This window comes from Carcharhinus amblyrhynchos, chromosome 13, assembly GCF_965287045.1.
Source record: "Carcharhinus amblyrhynchos chromosome 13, sCarAmb.v2.hapA, whole genome shotgun sequence".
Taxonomy (NCBI): Eukaryota; Metazoa; Chordata; class Chondrichthyes; order Carcharhiniformes; family Carcharhinidae; genus Carcharhinus; species Carcharhinus amblyrhynchos.
In genome coordinates this window covers 67,650,991-67,669,051 of record NC_137336.1, presented here as the reverse complement: position 1 = coordinate 67,669,051, position 18,061 = coordinate 67,650,991, and the positions used below count along the sequence as shown (strand labels likewise).

Below are 18,061 nucleotides of genomic sequence, written 5' to 3'. Positions count from 1 at the left end.
GCCCCTGAGCCGTGTCTTCCTGTGGATTTGCCAGGAGTTAGCCAATGGCAGAGGAAGACCTCTTGTTTTCAGCCAGTGAGGGGGGCTGTGTAGCTGGAGGTGCAACACACAGCCAGGATATGTGGTCGGAAGCTCCCACAGTAATGCCAACTCCCTCTCAAAGCCCACCTGCTCCCTTCAACCTTCGCAAAGTCCAACTGCTGAGCATGTTTCGTGGATCCATTGTGCCCAAGCACCTCTTTTAAAAGATTACCTTTTTCTGCGTGTGCTTTTAATCTCCAGGGTGTAGATCTTGCTGGGCTTGGGGGTTCGGTATGGATCAGCCGGGGAACACACAGACTCAGCCTCAACATGAGCCCATCAGCTTCGGCATCGACCAAATTCTCAGTGGCTCCGACCAGGAGAACTGCCTGCAGAACAGCGCCAGAGTTTCCGAGGCAGCTTACCTAGCCAGCGGTGCCTACCCGGCCCTGGCCACTGCCTACCCGACCCTGGGGACGGCTACCTATGAGGACAGCGTGTCCGGATCTTACAGTGTCAATCTCAACATGAACGGCTTGGCTTCAGCTGGGGTGATCAGAGTGCCGGCTCATCGGCCCGTCCCCCAGGCTGCCGTGCCCAGCATTGGCAGTGTGGCTGGGCTGAGTGGTCTCAACTTCCCCTGGATGGAAAGCAGCAGGAGGTTTGCTAAAGACAGGCTGACAGGTAAGGGAAAAGCATGTGGGTCACCTTTCAATGTGCTTTAAATCAGGGGGAAAGGGCGGAGAGGTGAGACTGGTGGGGGACCGGATTGAATATTTTAATGTTACTAAACTCTCAGACGGGATTCTGCCTTTAAACGGCCCGATTTTAATGATTACCGAGAAGCGGCGGAGCTGCTGGTGAAGTTAATGGACTTCACTCATTTTACAACTTGAATTAACTTCGCAAACTACTCCTCCTTCACTCTTCACACATTTACAAATTGGCGGTATTTTAAAATTCGCCTGATTTCGAACTCAATTATTATTTCCTATTAGCAGAAATCTAGTAGATATGAGTAATATGTAAAGTTACCCGAATTGAATATCGCGGTGTCAACACGTTGCATTGAGAAACATTGGCGAATGGGTCTGAACTCGGAGAAAAGATCCATTATTTTAAATAGATTTAAAGTTGTAACATTTATTTACAAAGCTGATAAAAGTTTAAAACTGACAATCAGGTCCGGAGGGTTTGATAATTCTGACTTTAAAGAGACTGTTCAGGAAATCACTATACACATCCCCACAGCGGGAGAAAAAATCATTTGGATAGAATTTAACCACAGGTTTATGGAATATGCTGAAAGTAACGAGCGTGCGGGCATTAAGTATAGAGCCAATCAAAACAGAGAAGAAATTCATCCTCAGCTCTCTCTTAAACTGGACACCTCTTATTTTTAAACTGGGTCCCCTGAGTATAAGATTCCCCAGGAGGGAAAAGATCTTCTCAGAATATATCCTATCAAAGCACCTTGGGCACTTACTTTCAATAAGATAGCCTCGCAAACTTCAGCGGAGATAAACTCAACCTTTCGTCAAAACCGAGTATCAGATCCCAGCCCAGAAAGAACAGGGACTGACCCAGAGAGAGACAGGTTCTGACCCAGAGAGAACAGGGACTGATCCAGAGTGAATAGGGCCTTGGCCCAGAGTGAACAGAGAATGACCCAGAGAGAACAGGGTCTGACCTAGAGAGAACAGTGCCTGAGGCAGAGAGAACAGCATCTGACAGAGAGACAGCAGTGCCTGACCCAGAGTGAACAGGGACTGACTCAGAGAGAGACAGGGTCACACCCACAGAGAACAGGGAGTAACCCAGAGTGAACAGGGACTAACCCAGAGAGAACAGTGTCTGACCCAGAGAGAACAGGGTCCCAGCCCAGAGAAAGCAGAGTGAACAGGGACTGACTCTAAAAGAACAGGCACTGACCCAGAGAGAACAGGGTCTGACCCAGAGAGAACAGGGCCTACATGCATTTGGAAAGACAAGGGATCAAACACAGCTTTGTGCATGGGAAATCTTACAAATTTGATAAAGGTTTTTGAAGGGGTGACCAAGAAAATAGGTGAGGGAAGTGTAATAGACATTGTCTAAGTGGACTTTGTCAGTAAAGTTACATCACGTAGGATTCGGGGAAAGCTTGCCAATTGGATACAAAATTGTCTCACCAGTAGGAAACAGAGGGTGGTGGTAGAGGGTTGTTTTTCAGACTGGAGACCTATGACCAATAGTGTACCGCAGGGATTGGTGCTGGATCCACTGTTATAAACAGTTTGGATGAGAATATAGGAGGCATGGTTTGTAAGTTTGTGGATGACGCCAAAACTGGTGATGTAGTGAAGGTTATCTCAGACTACAATGGGATCTTGATCAACCAAATAGTGGGCCGAGGAATGGCAGATGGAGTTAAAATCAAACCAGAGAAGGACTTACACAGTTAATGGTAGTCCCTGAGGTGTGTTGTCAAACAGAGAGAGAGGTGCAGGTACACAGTTCCTTGAAAGTGGCATCGCAGGTAGCCAGGAGTGGTGAAGAAGGCATTTGGCATACTTGCCTTCATCGGTCAGAGAGAGTATTGAGAACAGGAGTTGGGACATTATGTTAAAACTGTACAAGACATTGGTAAGGTCACATTTGGAGTACTGCATACAATTCTGGTTGCCCTGCAATAGGAAAAGATGTTATTAAAATGGAAAGGGTGTAAAAAGATTTACAAGGATGTTACCAGGACTGGAAGGTTTTAATTATAAAGGGAGGCTGGATAGGTTGGGACTATTTGTCCCTGGAATATATGAGGATGAGGGGTGATCTTATAGAGGTTTATAAAATCATGAGGAGCAGAGATAAGTTGAAAAGCTAAGGTCCTTTCCCCAGGGTAGGGGAGTTCAAAACTAAAGTTTATAAAATTATGAGAGGTATAGATGGGGTAAACAGTTGGAAGCTTTTTCCCAGGGCAGAAATGACAATTACAAGGGGACACAAGTTCAAGATAAGGGGGGAAGCATTCAATGGAGATGTGCGGGGAAGTTTTTTACACAGAGGGTGGTGGGGACCTGGAATGCATTGCCAAGTGAATTGTTGAGGCAGTTACATTAGCCATATTTAATACTTATCCTGTTTGGCATATGAACAAACGGGGAATAGAGGGATATAAACGGTTGGTCTAGATAGGACAACGTGATCAGTGCAGGATTGGAGGGCCGAAGGGCCTGTTCCTGTGCTGTACTGTCCTTTGTTCTTTGTTCTTAGAGGGCATAGGTTTAAGGTGAGAGGGGAAAGATTTAAAAGGGACCTGAGGGGCAACCTTTTCACATAGAGGATGGTGTGCAAATAGAATGAGCTGCCAAAGGAGGTGGTAGAGGCAGGCACAATTACAACATTTAAAATACATTTTGACAGGTACACGGATAGGAAAGAATTAGAGGGATATAGGCCAAATGCAGGCAAATGGGATTAGTTCAGTTTAGGAAACATGGTCTGCCTGGTTGAGTGGGACTGCAGGGCCTATTTCACTCTATGATTCTAACAGAGAGAACAGGGACTAGCCCAGAGAGAACAGAGTCCTGGCCCAGAGAGAACAGGGTCTGGCCCAGAGAGAACAGGGTCCCGACCCAGAGACAACAACGTCTGATCAAGGAGGGAGCAGAGTCCCAGTGCAGAGAGAACAGGAACATCAAACATTACAGCGCAGTACAGGCCCTTCAGCCCTCGATGTTGCGCCGACCAATGGAACCAATCTAATGACCCTCTAACCTAAATTATTCCAAAGTTATCCATATGCCTATCTACTGACCATTTGAACGCCCTTAAAGTTGGCGAGTCCACAACTGCTGCAGGGCATTCCACGCCCTTACTACCCTCTGAGCAAAGAACCTACCTCTGACATCCGTCCTATAATTACCACCCCTTAATTTAAAGCTATGTCCCCTCATGTTAGCCAACACCATTCGAGGAAAAAGGCTCTCACTGCCCACCCTATCTAATCCTCTGATCATCTTGTATGTCTCAATTAGGTCACCTCTTAACCTTCTTCTCTCCAATGAAAATAACCTCAAGTCCCTCAGCCTTTCCTCATAAGACCTTCCCACCATACCAGGCAACATCCTGGTAAACCTCCTCTGCACCCTTTCCAGTGCCTCCACATCCTTCTTATAATGCGGCGACCAGAACTGTACACAATACTCCAAGTGCGGCTGCACCAGAGTTTTGTACAGTTGCAACATGACCTCACGGCTCCGAAATTCAATCCCTCTACCAATAAAAGCTAACACACCGTACACCTTCTTAACAGCCTTATCAACCTGGGTGCCAACTTTCAGGGATCTATGCACATGTACAACAGGATCTCTCTGCTCGTCGACATTACCAAGAGTCCTTCCATTAGCCCTATATTCTGTACTCCTGTTACTCTTACCAAAGTCTGACCCAGAGAGAACAAGGACTGCCCCAGTGAGAATGGGGTCTGACCCAGAGAGAACGGGGTCTGACCCAAACAGAACAGGGTCCCAATCCAAAGAGAACAAAGAGGTCTTGTACTTTCAAGTTTCATGCAAAAGTGTCCTTTATCTTTTGCATTTGAATTCTGGACGAATTGTTAAAAACTGCAGCATTTAAAACATGTTTTGTTCTTCACTCTTCCAGTAGGATGTAACTCAATGAGTCTCTTTCACAACACAATAAGCCTCGATTTTAGTTGATTTATTAGTGTCACAAGTACGCTTACATTAACATTGCAATGAAGTTATTGTGAAAATCCCCTAGTAGATACACTCTGGTGCCTGTTCAGGTACACTGACGGAAAATTTAACATGGCCAATGCACCTAACCAGCCATCCTTCAGACTGTCGGAGGAAACTGGAGCACCCAGAAGAAACCCATGCAGACATGGGGAGAATGTGCAGACTCTGCACAGTCAATGACCTAAGTCAGGAATTGAACACAGGTCCTTGGTGCTGTGAGACTGCAATGCCATTGTGCCACCAAAGCACCTATACAGATAAAATCCAGGCAAATCAGGGGATTGAACCTGTTCCTAGTCGTTGTTAAATGTTCATCTAATTGGACTTGTTATTCACCATAATTTTTCCTCTCTGAATTTTAACACCAGGGAAATGACTGATTACACTTCCCCTTCATTTCTCATTTCTCTGTTTTCAGTTCTTGGCTGTTGGTTCAAGCCTGAACAGCATTCCCACCCGTTACTGCATCAGAGTGAAGGAACACCATTCTTAATGTCTAATTTTTAAATTATATTTAATTGATCAAACAGGTTGTATTTGCCATCTCCACATGAAACCTTATCAATAATGAATCCATTTAATGATTAAGTTAATAAAGGCAATTGATTGTGAGAACATTTGAACTGATTTCCCAACAGCATTGATGTAAGGAGACAGATTGAATCCAAATGGAAATCATTGCCTCCTCTGTCTGCTCTACCACTTATTAAATCAACTCAGATTATAAAGACAAAACTCAAAATATCAATTTTATTTTAATAAATCCAAAGAGTTCCAACATTAACAATTTAGAATTGTTTACCAGTTTGGGTAGAGTGTGTGTGTGATTCTGATTCAGCATGACCATAACATGTGGTTATTATGTCTGTCTCTATTTATATATGGGTGTAACTGTGTGTTTACATGTGTGCGTGAACATGCCTGAACATCTGTATGTGTGTGTCTGTGCTTGTGCCTTTGTATGCACCTATGTCTGTGTGTATACGTAAGGTCCCTGGAAGGGTAGGGGGTTTTAGTTAAGTCAGGCAGCATGTTTGGTGCAGGCTTGGAGGGCTGAAGGACCTGTTCTTGTGTTCTAATTTTTTTGTTCTTTGTATACATGTCTGTGTGTGTCTGTATCTTTTTGTGTCTGAGTGTGTCTGTTTACATGTCTTTGTGTGTCTGTCTGGTTGTGTGTGTGAGGGTTGCATGTGTGTCTGTATGTAGCTGTGTGATATATGTCTCTCTCTCTGTGTATCTATGTCTGTGTATGTGGGTTAATGCCTGTGTGTGTACCTATGTATCTGTATGTGTGTACCTGTGCCTGTGTGTCTGTATGTACGTGTGTGGATATGTGTATCTGTATTTGTCTGTGTGTATGTGTCACCATATCTATGTGTGTTTGACTGTGCCGTGTCTGTGTGACAGTCTCTCTGTGTGTGTCAGTATCTCTTTATCTATGTGTGTGGTTGTGTGCCGCCTCTATTTGTATGAGTTTAAAGCTCATTCCTTAAGTATGTTTTCTTTTCCGGGGCGGGTGAAAGTCTTTATTCCCGGGGTAACAGTTAAATGTGAATAATATTGAAAACGAACATTTGTTTTACAAATGAAACAGCTTTTGGCTTCAATTGACCCCGTTGGAGATGACTGTGCCCTGTTCTCTTGTCTTCCACTAGCTGCCCTGACTCCTTTCACGGTGACCCGGCGGATCGGACATCCTTACCAGAACAGAACCCCTCCAAAACGGAAGAAACCCCGAACCTCCTTCACCAGGATCCAGATCTGTGAGTTGGAGAAGAGATTCCACAGGCAGAAGTATCTGGCCTCGGCTGAAAGAGCGGCGCTAGCCAAATCCCTCAAAATGACGGACGCTCAAGTTAAAACTTGGTTCCAGAACAGGCGAACTAAATGGAGGTGAGTGAAGGTAAATTGGAATGAAAGCTGCAGAGAAACAGAGAGAGTAACACTGGCACACCACTGAACACAGGGCAGGCAGTTCAAATACTTCTCAAAATAAAAAACACGAAATTGTGTTTGAACTTTTTTTTCAAAGGGAGAGAAAGTTTGCATTAAATTAAGAACATAAGAAATAGGAGCAGGAGTAGGCCAACTAGCCCTTCGAGCCTGCCCCGCCATTCAATAAGATCATGGCTGATCTGTCGTGGCTCAATTCCACTTTCCCGCCTTCTCCCCATAACCCTTAATCCCCTCTCTTATCAAAAACCCATCAACCCGCGTCTTAAAAATATTTAGCGAGGCAGCCTCCACCACCTCAACGGGCAGAGAATTCCAGAGATTCACCACCCTTTGAGTGAAGAATCAATATAAGATTGCCGAGCTGCAAGAGGGAGGGAGATTAACAATTATATATTACTATTTATAGGGAGTGACAAAGAACCAAGTTTAAATGAATATATTTAAAAGTGGAACAGCAAAATACTGTGGAGGCTGGAAATCTAAAATAAAAACAGAAAATGCAGGAAATTCTCAAGAGCTCAGGCAATGCCTGTAGAGGAGAAAATAAAGTTTACATGGTGAGTATTCCCAGCATTTTCTGTTTTTATTTCATCTTTAAAACATAATTTAATGATAAGGAGATTGAATAGTAATTCTATACTAAACCTGAGAAAGCAAAACACAATTACTGTCTTTAAAAAGAGAGCGCTGTGACAGCAAGCAAAGAAGGAATCAAAGATACTTAAACATTGAGCTTGAAGGAGAGAGACATAGAATTAAAGAGGGCAGGGTGTGAGAGAAAATAAGAATATAAAAGAGGGCAGAATGGGTTTGAGAGGATAACCGTTGAAATTAAAGGGGATAGTGTGTGCAAGGGAGAATAACCAATAGCATTGACTGGCGTGAATGATAGAGGAAAGTGTGTGTGAGAGAGTATTATTGACAAAATGAGGGTTGTTTGTGTAAGAGACAATGGCTGATAGAATTAAACAGGAAAGTGTGTATGTGAGAGAGAATAAATTCTAGAATTAAGAACAGTAGAGTATGTGGGAGAATACCTTTGAATTGATCTTTGTTGTTTGTAATATATATAAATGATTTGGAGGAAAGTATAACTGGATTAATTAGTAAGTTTGCGGATGATACGAAGTTTGGCAGATTTGCGGATAGCGATGAGGACTATCAGAGGATACAGCAGGATATAGATCAGTTGGAATTTGGGTGGAGAGATGGCAGATGGAGTTTAATCTGGACAAATGTGAGGTAATGCATTTTGGAAGGTCTAATACAGATAGGAAATATACAGTAAATGGCAGAACCGTTAAGAGTATTGATCGGCAGAGGGATCTGGGTGTACAGGTATTCAGGTCACTGAAAGTGGCTATGTAGGTGGAGAAGATAGTCAAGAAGGCATACAGCATGCTTGCCTTCATCAGCCGGGGTATTGAGTTTAAAAATAGGCAAGCCATGTTGCAGCTTTATAGAACCTTAGTTAGGCCGCACTTGGAATATAGAGTTCAATTCTGGTCACCACACTACCAAAAGGACATGGAGGCTTTGGAGAGGGTACAGAAAAGATTTACTAGGATGTTGCCTGGTATGGAGGGCAATAGTTTGAGGAGAGATTGGAGAAATTTGGTTTGTTCTCACTGGAGCAACGGAGATTGAGGGGAGACCTGATAGAAGTCTATAAGGTTATGAAGGGCATGGACAGAGTGGATAGTCAGAAGTTTTTTCCCAGGGTGGAAGAGTCAATTACTAGGGGGCGTTGGTTTAAGGTGCGAGGGGCAAGGTTTAAAGGAGATGTACGAGGCAGATTTTTTACACAGAGAGTAGTGAGTGCCTGGAACTCGTTGCCAGGGAGATAATGGGAGCAGATACAGTAGTGACTTTTAAGGGGCATTTTGACAAGTACATGAATAGGATGGGAATAGAGGGATATCGTCCCTGGAAAGGTATGGGTTTTAATTAAGTCAGGCAGCATGGTCTGTGCAGGCTTGGAGGATCGAAGGGCCTGTTCCTGTGCTGTAATTTTCTTCGTTCTTTGTTCTTTTGTTCTTTGAAGAGGGCAGTGTGTGTGTGAGAGAAAATAACTGATAGAATTGAAGAAGATAGAGTGTGAGACAGAGAACAAATAACAAAATAAATGAGGGAAGTGTTTTTGAGAGAGAATTACTGACAGAATGAGACTTGTCTGAGTAAGAGACAATGACTGAAAGAATTAAAGAGGGAGGTGTGTGTTTGACAGAGGATAAATGATAGCATTGAAGAGTGTAGTGTGTGTGAAGGAGTAACTGATAGAATAAAACAAGATAGTAAATGTGTTAGTGAGATTAACTGATAGAATAAAAGAGGCAAGTGTGTGCAAGAATGACAAAATAACCAATAGAATTCAAAAGGGCAATGTGTGTATGTGAAATGGAATATCAGATAGAAATAGTGATGCTACTACAAGAGAGGGGGAATAACTGATAGAATTAAAGAGTATAGTGTTTGTGTGAGTGAATAACTAATATAATTAATGAGCACAGTTAGTGTGAAGGAATAACTGATAAAATCTAAGAGTGAAGTGTGTGTGTGTGTGAGTGAGAGAGAGAGACAATAACTGTTGGAATTAAAGGAGCTAATGTGAACGGAAGAGAGGGAGAGAATAACTGGTCAAATTAAAAATGGTAGTGTGTGTGGGAGGATAAAATGAAAGAAAGGCTAGTTTGTGTGAGAGACAATATCTGGTAGAATTAGAGGTGGCAAAGTGTGTGTGTCAGAGAATAACTGATATAATTAAACAGGATAGTGTATGTAAATGTGAATAACTATAAAATAATGAAGTGTGTGTTAGAGAATTACTGGCAAAATTAAGGAGGGTTGTGTGCGTAAGGGAGAATCAATTGTAGAACTAAAGAAGGTATTTACTATGTGAGAGAATAACTGACTGAATGAAAGAGGATAGTGTGTGTTTGAGCGAAAATCTGTGATAGAATTAAAGAGGGTAGTGTGTATAAGAGCATAACTCAGAATTAAAGAGACTACTGTATGTAAGAAAATAACTGACAGATGTAAAAATGGTAATGTGAGTGTGAGAGAATATCTGATAAATTAAGAAGGGTATGTGTGTGAGTGAGACTTACTGACAGAATTAAAGAGAATACTATGTAAAAGGAAGAGTATAACTGATAGAATTATAATGTGTGTGTGTGTGTGTGTGTGTGTGTGTCTGTGTGTGTGTGTGTGTGTGTGTGTGTGTGAGGGTGGAGGGGAAACTGATGGAATTAATGAGGATAATGTGTGTGTGGGAAAACTGATGAAATTAAAGAGTTAGTATTTGCTATTATCAGAAAGAATAACTGACAGAATAAAAGGGGGTAGACCATATGTGTGTGAGAGAGAACATCTAACAGAATTGAAGAGGGTAGTGTGTGTGTGTGTGTGTGTGTGTGTGTGTGTGTGTGTGTGTGTGTGTGTGTGTGTGTGACAGAGTGCATGATCTTACCGTCTCATCGCATCTGTCGATCATTGTGATGAGCTGGGAAAATAGCGTGTGAGGTAAAAAATCCAATTCACTTCAGAGCATAACAGTTTGCTATCTACCTGGACCTGTTCGAACAGCACCAACCACTTATGGCATGAAACTTATGAGCATGAATTTGAATGAGTTTCAATATCATGAGCAAGGTCGACACGGCTGCTTCCCCCCTCCTGGATGTTTCCCTGACGTGACGCCATGTTGGCGTGAATCATTACTGCTCTGTTGGAGTATGGCTCAGGCATAGCAGTAGCGAAGGAGATTTATGAACTGAGTACCACTGAGCAATAATGCCCGGGTGCCGGGGCGGGTGTGGGGGGGAGGTGGTATTCGATGGACTGTCTTGTCCTGTGGGGTCAGAAGGGGGATTGAAAGCCTGATGACTGGAAGGCCAGGGGATGTCAGGCATGGGGGCAGTCAGTGGCTCAGGGCTGTGCCTCAGCAGACAGGTGTTGTAATGGGGAGGTGGGGGGTGCCAGAGGGGCTGGAGGAAGGTGCTGGGGGCGCTGGGGAGGGGTTGAGTACTGGAAGGCTGCAGGGTATCAGGGAGTGCACATTGCAGGTGCGACGGATGGACACTCACCCCTTGCTGCCCGAACAAGATTGTTCATTTTCTTTTGGTACTGTTCACTGGCATTGCATGTCAATGCGCAGGCACTGACTGCCCCTGCTACTGCTGCCACATTGCCAGCTGATCCTGGGTTGCCAACCATCTTGGGGTAGAAGATGGCTTTCTTCTCCGCCACGGTGTCCAACAGCCGTTCCAACTCTCCCTCCATAAAGTGTGGATCTGCTGTCAGTGGTGCCATCTTCCTGGTGTGACTGACTGTCAGCCCGTTGTGAGTGTTTGAATGCAGCCCCCTCTGCTTAACGATGCACAGCTGCAGCCACCTCGATGGGTCAGGTGCCTGGAGCCTCTATAACGATGTGATTCGAATGGAGGATCTTTCACCACACCAAGGGCAGCAAGGTGGCACAGTGGTTAGCACTGCTGCCTCGCAGCGCCAGGGACCCGGGTTCAATTCCAGCTTTGGGTCACTTTCTGTATGGAGTTTGCACATTCTCCCTGTGTCTGCGTGGGTTTGCTCCGGGTGCTCTGGTTTCCTCCCACATTCAGGTTGATTGGCCATGCTAAATTAACACTAGTGTCAGGGAGATTAGCAAGGGTAAATATGTGGGGTGACAGGGATAAGCACTGGGTGGGATTGTGGTCGGTGCAGACTCGATGGACCAAACAGCCTCCTTCTGCACTGCAGGGATTCTACAATAAGTGTCGGAAGGTGGCGATACAGAGGGCACCTGAGAGACCGGTGCCGAAAACTTCTGTTTTCTCCCTGTTTTGACATGATTCTGCCCATGTGTGTGTGTGCGTCTGTGTGTCTGTGTCTGTGTCTCTGTGTGTGTGTGAGGGCGAATAACTGACAGAATATCAGAAGGAATAGCTGACTGAATTAAGGAGGGTTGCATATGTAAGAGACAATTACTGATAGAATTAAAGGGGATATTGCATGACGGAGGGAATAACTTATCAAATAAAAGAGAGATGGGTGAGTGTGAAGAATAAGTTATAAGTTATAGAATTATGGAAGGTAATGCATAGGTGAGTGAGAATAACTGAAAAAATTGAAGAGGGTATTGTGTGTGAGATAAAAAAAACTGATAGAATGAAAGAGGGCAGGGTGTGTGAAAGAGAAAAACTGATACAATTCAAGAAGGTAGTGTGTGTGTAAGAGAGAGAATGAACTGTAGTGAGGGGAGAGTAATATGAATATAAGAGAAAAACTAATAGAATTGAAGAAGGATTGTGTGTGATAGAAATGATGGAAAAAAGTTAGAAGAGGCTATTGTGAGCCCACAGTCTCTGTTTGTGGGAATGGCGGTGCTTGCTCTAAATCTGGAGAGCATGATTTGAGCTGGTGAATTTCCAAGTTTTATTCTTTCTGGCTCCTCGCCAGTGGAGTGGCGTGAAACACACCGCGGGAACACAGAAACCTCATTTTAATACATTAGCATGTCATTAGTGAGGGTCTCTCTGGGACCTCCCTGGAAAAGATAGTGTGTGTGCTTGAGAGAAAATAACTGATTAACTTAAAGAAGGAAGTGTGTATGAGAGAGAATAACTGCTGGAATTAAAGAGGGTTGTGTGCGTAAGAGAGAATCAATGATAGAATTAAAGAGGGTAGTTACTGCGTGAGAGAATAACCTCAAACCATTTAAGCGGATATTTTATGTGTCAGAAAGATTAACAGATAGAATTAGAGAGGTTGGTATGTGTGAGAGATTGAAACTTGTAGAATTAAAGAGGACAGTGTATGTGAGAAAATAACTGTTTGAATAATAGAGGATAGTGTGTATGGAACAGAATAACTGATAGAACTAAAGAGGGAAGCATTACCAAGTGAGATCCTAAATGTACAAAGTAGACATGTCCCCTTCAAATATAAGTGGTACTGCCAAATCTAGACTCTCTGATTATCTGGAGGAATACAGGGGACCATCAAACAGAAAAATAACGTTTATGGTAGGCACAAAGAACTAAGCACTACAGATAGCCCAGATGAATATAGGAAGTGTAGGGATGAAGGAAAAAAGGAAACAAGGAAATCAAAGACAGGACATGATAGAAGATTAGCAAGTAAAGTTAAAGAAAACTCAAAGATATTTTACTGATATATTAATGTTAAAAGGTTAATTGAAGAAAAAGTTGGACCTATCAGAGGTGGAGACAGGAATGTGTGTGTACATGCAGAGGCTGTGGGAAGGTTTTAAGTTAATATTGCCTCAGCGTTTACAAATGAAAGGGATGATGCAGATATAGTCTAGGAGATACACTGTGAGATGTTGGACGGGATGAACTTAAAGAGAGAAGAACTCAAAGGGTTGGAATTCTTGAAAGTTGGTGGGCCAGTTAGGTTGTTTCTAAGGCTGCTGAAAAAGGTCAGGGAGGAGATAGCAGATGCTTTGAGGGTGATTTTCCAATCTCACTAGATACAGGGGCAGTACCGGAGGACTCTAGAAATGCAAACATTTAAAAAGGGATCTAAGGAAATGTCAAACAATTATAGACCAGTTAGTCTTTCATCGGTGGTTGGCAAATTCGTAGAATCAAACATGAGACATAGGAATAACTGTCACGTAGAAAAGAACGGATTTGTTAAAGGAAGGTCTTGCCACACAAACTTGATTGAATTCTTTAAGGAAGTGATAAGAAGAGTTGACGAAGGCAATACAGTGGATGTTGTGTACATGGATTTTAGCAAGGCATTTGACATGGTCCCACATGGCAGCTTGGTCAAAAAGTAAAAGCTCATGAGATACAGGGTGATGTGGCAAATTGGATCAAAAGTTGGCTTAGTAACAGGAAACAAAGGATAATAGTCAATGGACGCCCTTACAAATGGAAAGTTATTTTAAGTGGTGTTCCACTGGGTTTGGTGTTGGGAGCCTTACTGTTCGTGTTATGTATTAACAATTTGGATGTGAACCTGGGGGACACAATTGGGAAATATGCAGATAAGACAAAGATTGGTTGAGTACTGGAGAGTGTAAAGAATAAGTAAAATCTCCAAAATGATATAGATGGGTTGGTGGAATTGGTAAAATGGCAGATGGATTTTAACATAGAGAAGTGTGAGTTAATGTATTTAGGGACAGTTATAGGAAATTCACAATAAATGGGAATATACTGAGAGGGATAGATGAAGTGACAGATCTTGGCGTACAAGTTCACAGGTCCCTAAAGGCAGCAGTTCAAATAGAGGGTTGTAATGAATGCATATAGAATGCTCTCCTTCATTGGCAGAGATATAGGTTGGAATTTTACCAACACACCCGCCCCATTCCAGGGATGGGCAAGGCTCGGAGAAAAGCACTTTTTGTTCGCCTCGGGCAGGATCATACGAAACTTGGGCGGACATGTTGGTTAAATTCCGCCCATAGAATATAGAAGTAGGATACAATGTTGGAATTGTTTCAAACACTTGTGAGGCTACAACTGGAATATTGTGTGCAGTTCTGGTCAGCATGTTACAGGCTGAATATAATTGCTCTTTGGGAGCATAGAGGAGGTTTACAAGAATGTTGCCAGGACTAGAAAAGTGTAGTATTGGAAGAGATTGAGTAGGTTAAAGTTATTTTCCTTGGAATAAAGAAAGCTGAAGGATTACTTGATAGAGGTGTATAGAATTATGAGGGAAAGAGATAGAGTGGACAGAATAAAATTGGTTCCCTTGGTGGAGAATTCTAGAACCAGTGACATAGATTCAAGATAAATGGCAGTAGGCGTAAAGGGGACATGAGGAAGAACTTCTTACACAGAGGGTAGTGATAGTGGTGCTTGGTATTTGCTGCCTGAGTTGGTGGTAGAGGCAGAGACTCTAAACCCATTTAAAAAGTACCTGGATCTGCAACTTAAGTGGTCTAAGCTGGACCAGATATAGTAAGGTGGGATTAGAGAGGGCACCTGGGTGTCTTGGGGCTGTCATGGACAAAATGGGCTGAATGGCCTCCTTCAGTGCTGTAATTTTTCAATGATTCTATGGATCTAAGGTCATATGTGGGAGAGAATAACATAAAGAGGATAGTGTGTGTTTGAGACAGAATAACTGATAGAATTGAAGAGAGAAGTTTATGTGAGAGAGAATAATTGAGACCATAAAGACCATCAAACATAGGAGCAGAATTAGGCCACTCGGCCCATCAAGTCTGTGCCAGCATTCAATCATGGCTGATAATTTCCTTATCCCCATTCTCCTGCCTTTTCCCCAAAACCCTTGACCCCCTTATTAATCAAGAAGCTACCTATCTCTGCCTTAAAGACACTCAATGACCTGGCCTCCACAGACTTCTGCAGCAAAGAGTTCCACAGATTCACCACTCTCTGGATGTAGAAATTCCTCCTCATCTCAGTTTTAAAGGATAACACCTTACAAAATAATTGATAGAATTAAATAGGTTTGAGAATGCATGCGAGAATAACTCATTGAATAAAGAGGGTAGTTTATGTGTGGGAGGATGATTGATAGAATTAAACAAGATAGTGTGTATGAGAGAATAAATTATAGAATTTAGGAATGCAGCGTTTGTGACAGAGAATAACTGATAAAATTAAAGAATTCAAGTGTGAGAGAGAAAATAATTGATAAGCTTAGCAAAGGAAGCATGTGTGAGAGAATAACTGATAGAATTAAAGAGGGTAATGTGTGTGTATGTGTGTGTAACTAATATCATTAAAGAGAGTAGAATGTCTGACAGAGAATAAGTGGTCGAAGAAAACAGGGTAGTATGTATGTGATGGAATAAATGAGAGAACTAAAGAGGATGGTGTATGTGTCTGGGAGAGTATAACTGATAAAAGTAAAGAGGCCATGGTGTGTGTGAGTTAGAAAAACTGAAAGAAGTGATAAAATGGTGGTGTTGTGGGAGGTTCACAACTGTTTGACTGTAGTGTACCTCACCCCTCATAACTGACCAGGCAACACTCAGAGTTCAAGAACTTTATTTGAGTAATAGCAAAGAAGTCTGCTGGCCACTGGGAGCTCACAGGCTCCCTGAGCAAGGAAATACGTTGGCAGTTATACCCTGGAGCTCAACTACAAGCAACTAACATCTACCAATCAAAGGTGTACATTTATTTTAAAAGTTATCTATACCCATTCACAAACAATAATTGGGATTACGTAATGTTCAAAAACAATTTGAGCACATCTACTAAATTATATCATCACTAAGCACGTATTTCTTTTTTCTTCTAGACAAAAGGGGCAATCTTTCTGGCTTGTCACACCAGTTGGTCAGCATGGCAAGCTGATAAGATCGGGCAAGCTGGTAAAATTGGGCTTACGCCCGGTTTCTTGCATCTCGCTATGTTACTGGCCCTGTTCTGCCGACAAATTCAGCCTCGCACCTAAAAAAGGTGTCATGTCAGGCTGATTTAAATATTCATAAGGCCATTTAAAGTTTAGTTATTAATGTCACAAGTAGGCTTACATTAACACTGCAATGAATTTATAAATATTATTAATGAATCCCAGACCCAATCATTCCACCTTACTTGCCCTTACCGGCTAGCAAATGGAAGTCCTCACTAGTGAGCATCATGTATGGCCCCCACCACTGAGGTCCTCACAAGATGGCTTCGCCAGTGGGACCAGAGACCATTGAAGCTCCTTGGATGGTTGGGGGCAGAGCTGAGCTGTGCCCTTGGGCAGTGGCAGCTTTGTATTGCCAGATTGACACACTGGCAATGCCCACTGACAGCTTGGCAGTGCCCACTAGGCAGTGACAAAGGGACAGAGCCCAAGGGGAGGGGGCAGGGCCTGAAGGAGGTGGCGCTTGAAGGGGCAAGTCCATGACATTGGGCATGGCAAGGAGACGGGAGGAACTCCCTTTGCAGCGTGGCACGCTGCATCAGGGGCAAGGATGGGGTGGCAGGGGTTGGGAGGGGGGGGAGGGTGGAGGGGGGATGGGGCAGGGAATCAGCCAGGATGCAAATTGGCCAGGGTGTATGTGAGAGAATATCTGATACAATTATAGAGTGCAGTGTGTGTGAGAGAGAAAACAGCTGATGGAATCAAAGCAGATCGCACGTGTGTCTAAGAAAGAATAACTGATAGAATTGATTTGATTTATTATTGTCACATGTATTAGCATACAGTGAAAATTATCGTTTCTTGTGCACTATACGACAAAGCATGCCATTCATAGAGAAGGAAGCGAGAGAGTGCAGAATGTAGTGTTACAATTTATAGTTAGGATGTAGAGAAAGATCAACTTAACGCAAGGTAAGTCCATTCAAAAGCCTGATAGCAGCAGGGAAGAAGCTGTTCTTGAGTAGGTTGGTATGTACCTCAGGCTTTTGTATCTTTTTTCCTAATGGAAGAAGGTGGAAGAGAGAATGTCCAGAGTGAGTGGGGTCTTTAATTATGTTGGCTGCTTTGCCGAGGCAGCAAGAAGTGGAGACAGAGTCAAGGGACGGGAGACTGGTTTGTGTGATGGATTGGGCTACATTCATGACCTTTTGTAGTTTCTTGCAGTCTTGGGCAGAGCAGGAGCCGTACCAAGCTGTGATACAACCAGAAAGAATGCTTTCAATGGTGCATCTGCTAAATTGGTGAGATGACATGCCAAATTTCCTTAATCTTCTGAGAAAGTAGAAGTGTTGGTGGGCTTCCTTAACTATAGTGTCAGCATGGGGAAACCAGAAATTGAAGACGGTAGTGAGTGTGTGAAAATGAGTGAAAATTCAAGAGGGTAGGATTTGTCAAAGAGAATAAGTGAGCATTCAATTAAATAGTGAGTAACTAATAGAATTAGCGAAATAAGTGTGTGTAAGAGGGAAAAACTGATAAAATTAAAGAGGGTTATGTGTGTGTGTGTGAGAGAGAGAGGATAACTGATTGAATTATAGAGGGTACTGTGTATGAGAGAATATCGCATACAATTAAAGAGGGCAGTATTTGTGAGAATAACTGCTAGAATTGAAGAAGGTAGTGTGTGAGAGAGGGAGAATATCTGAGATTGTAAGATCACGCCCATAAAGTTGTCTGAGAGAAAGTTATTGATGTAATTAAGGAGGAACTTGTGCGAGAGAGAGGGAGAATTAAAGAAATTAGACTGTGTGTGTAGGAGAGACTAAGTAATAGAATTAAAGAGGGTAGTGTGTGAAAGAGAGAATATCTGATCAAATTATGGAGGATAGTGTGTGCAAGAGAGAACCACTTGTAGAATGTAGGAGGACAGTATACGTGAGAGAATCACTGATAGAATAAATGACAGTGGCATATGAGTGAGAGTGTAACTGATAAAATAATACGGGGAAGTGTGTGTGTGAGAGAAAGAA

The 18,061-nt window shown here is 42.8% G+C and overlaps 1 protein-coding gene across 2 annotated transcripts in view; it reads left to right on the top strand.

The window, feature by feature from the left end:
• The first annotated feature begins 314 nt into the window (after positions 1-314).
• LOC145351565 (T-cell leukemia homeobox protein 3-like) overlaps positions 315-18,061 on the top strand; it is a 49,689-nt gene continuing 31,942 nt past the window's right edge. Inside the window, exons 1-3 of one of the 2 annotated variants that reach the window (XM_080201159.1) lie at positions 315-705; positions 876-881; positions 6,419-6,656. In XM_080201159.1, the coding sequence (XP_080057285.1) occupies positions 315-705; positions 876-881; positions 6,419-6,656 (635 nt within the window). The remainder of the gene's footprint in view (positions 706-875; positions 882-6,418; positions 6,657-18,061) is intronic. The other variant, XM_080201158.1, reaches the window with a different exon arrangement.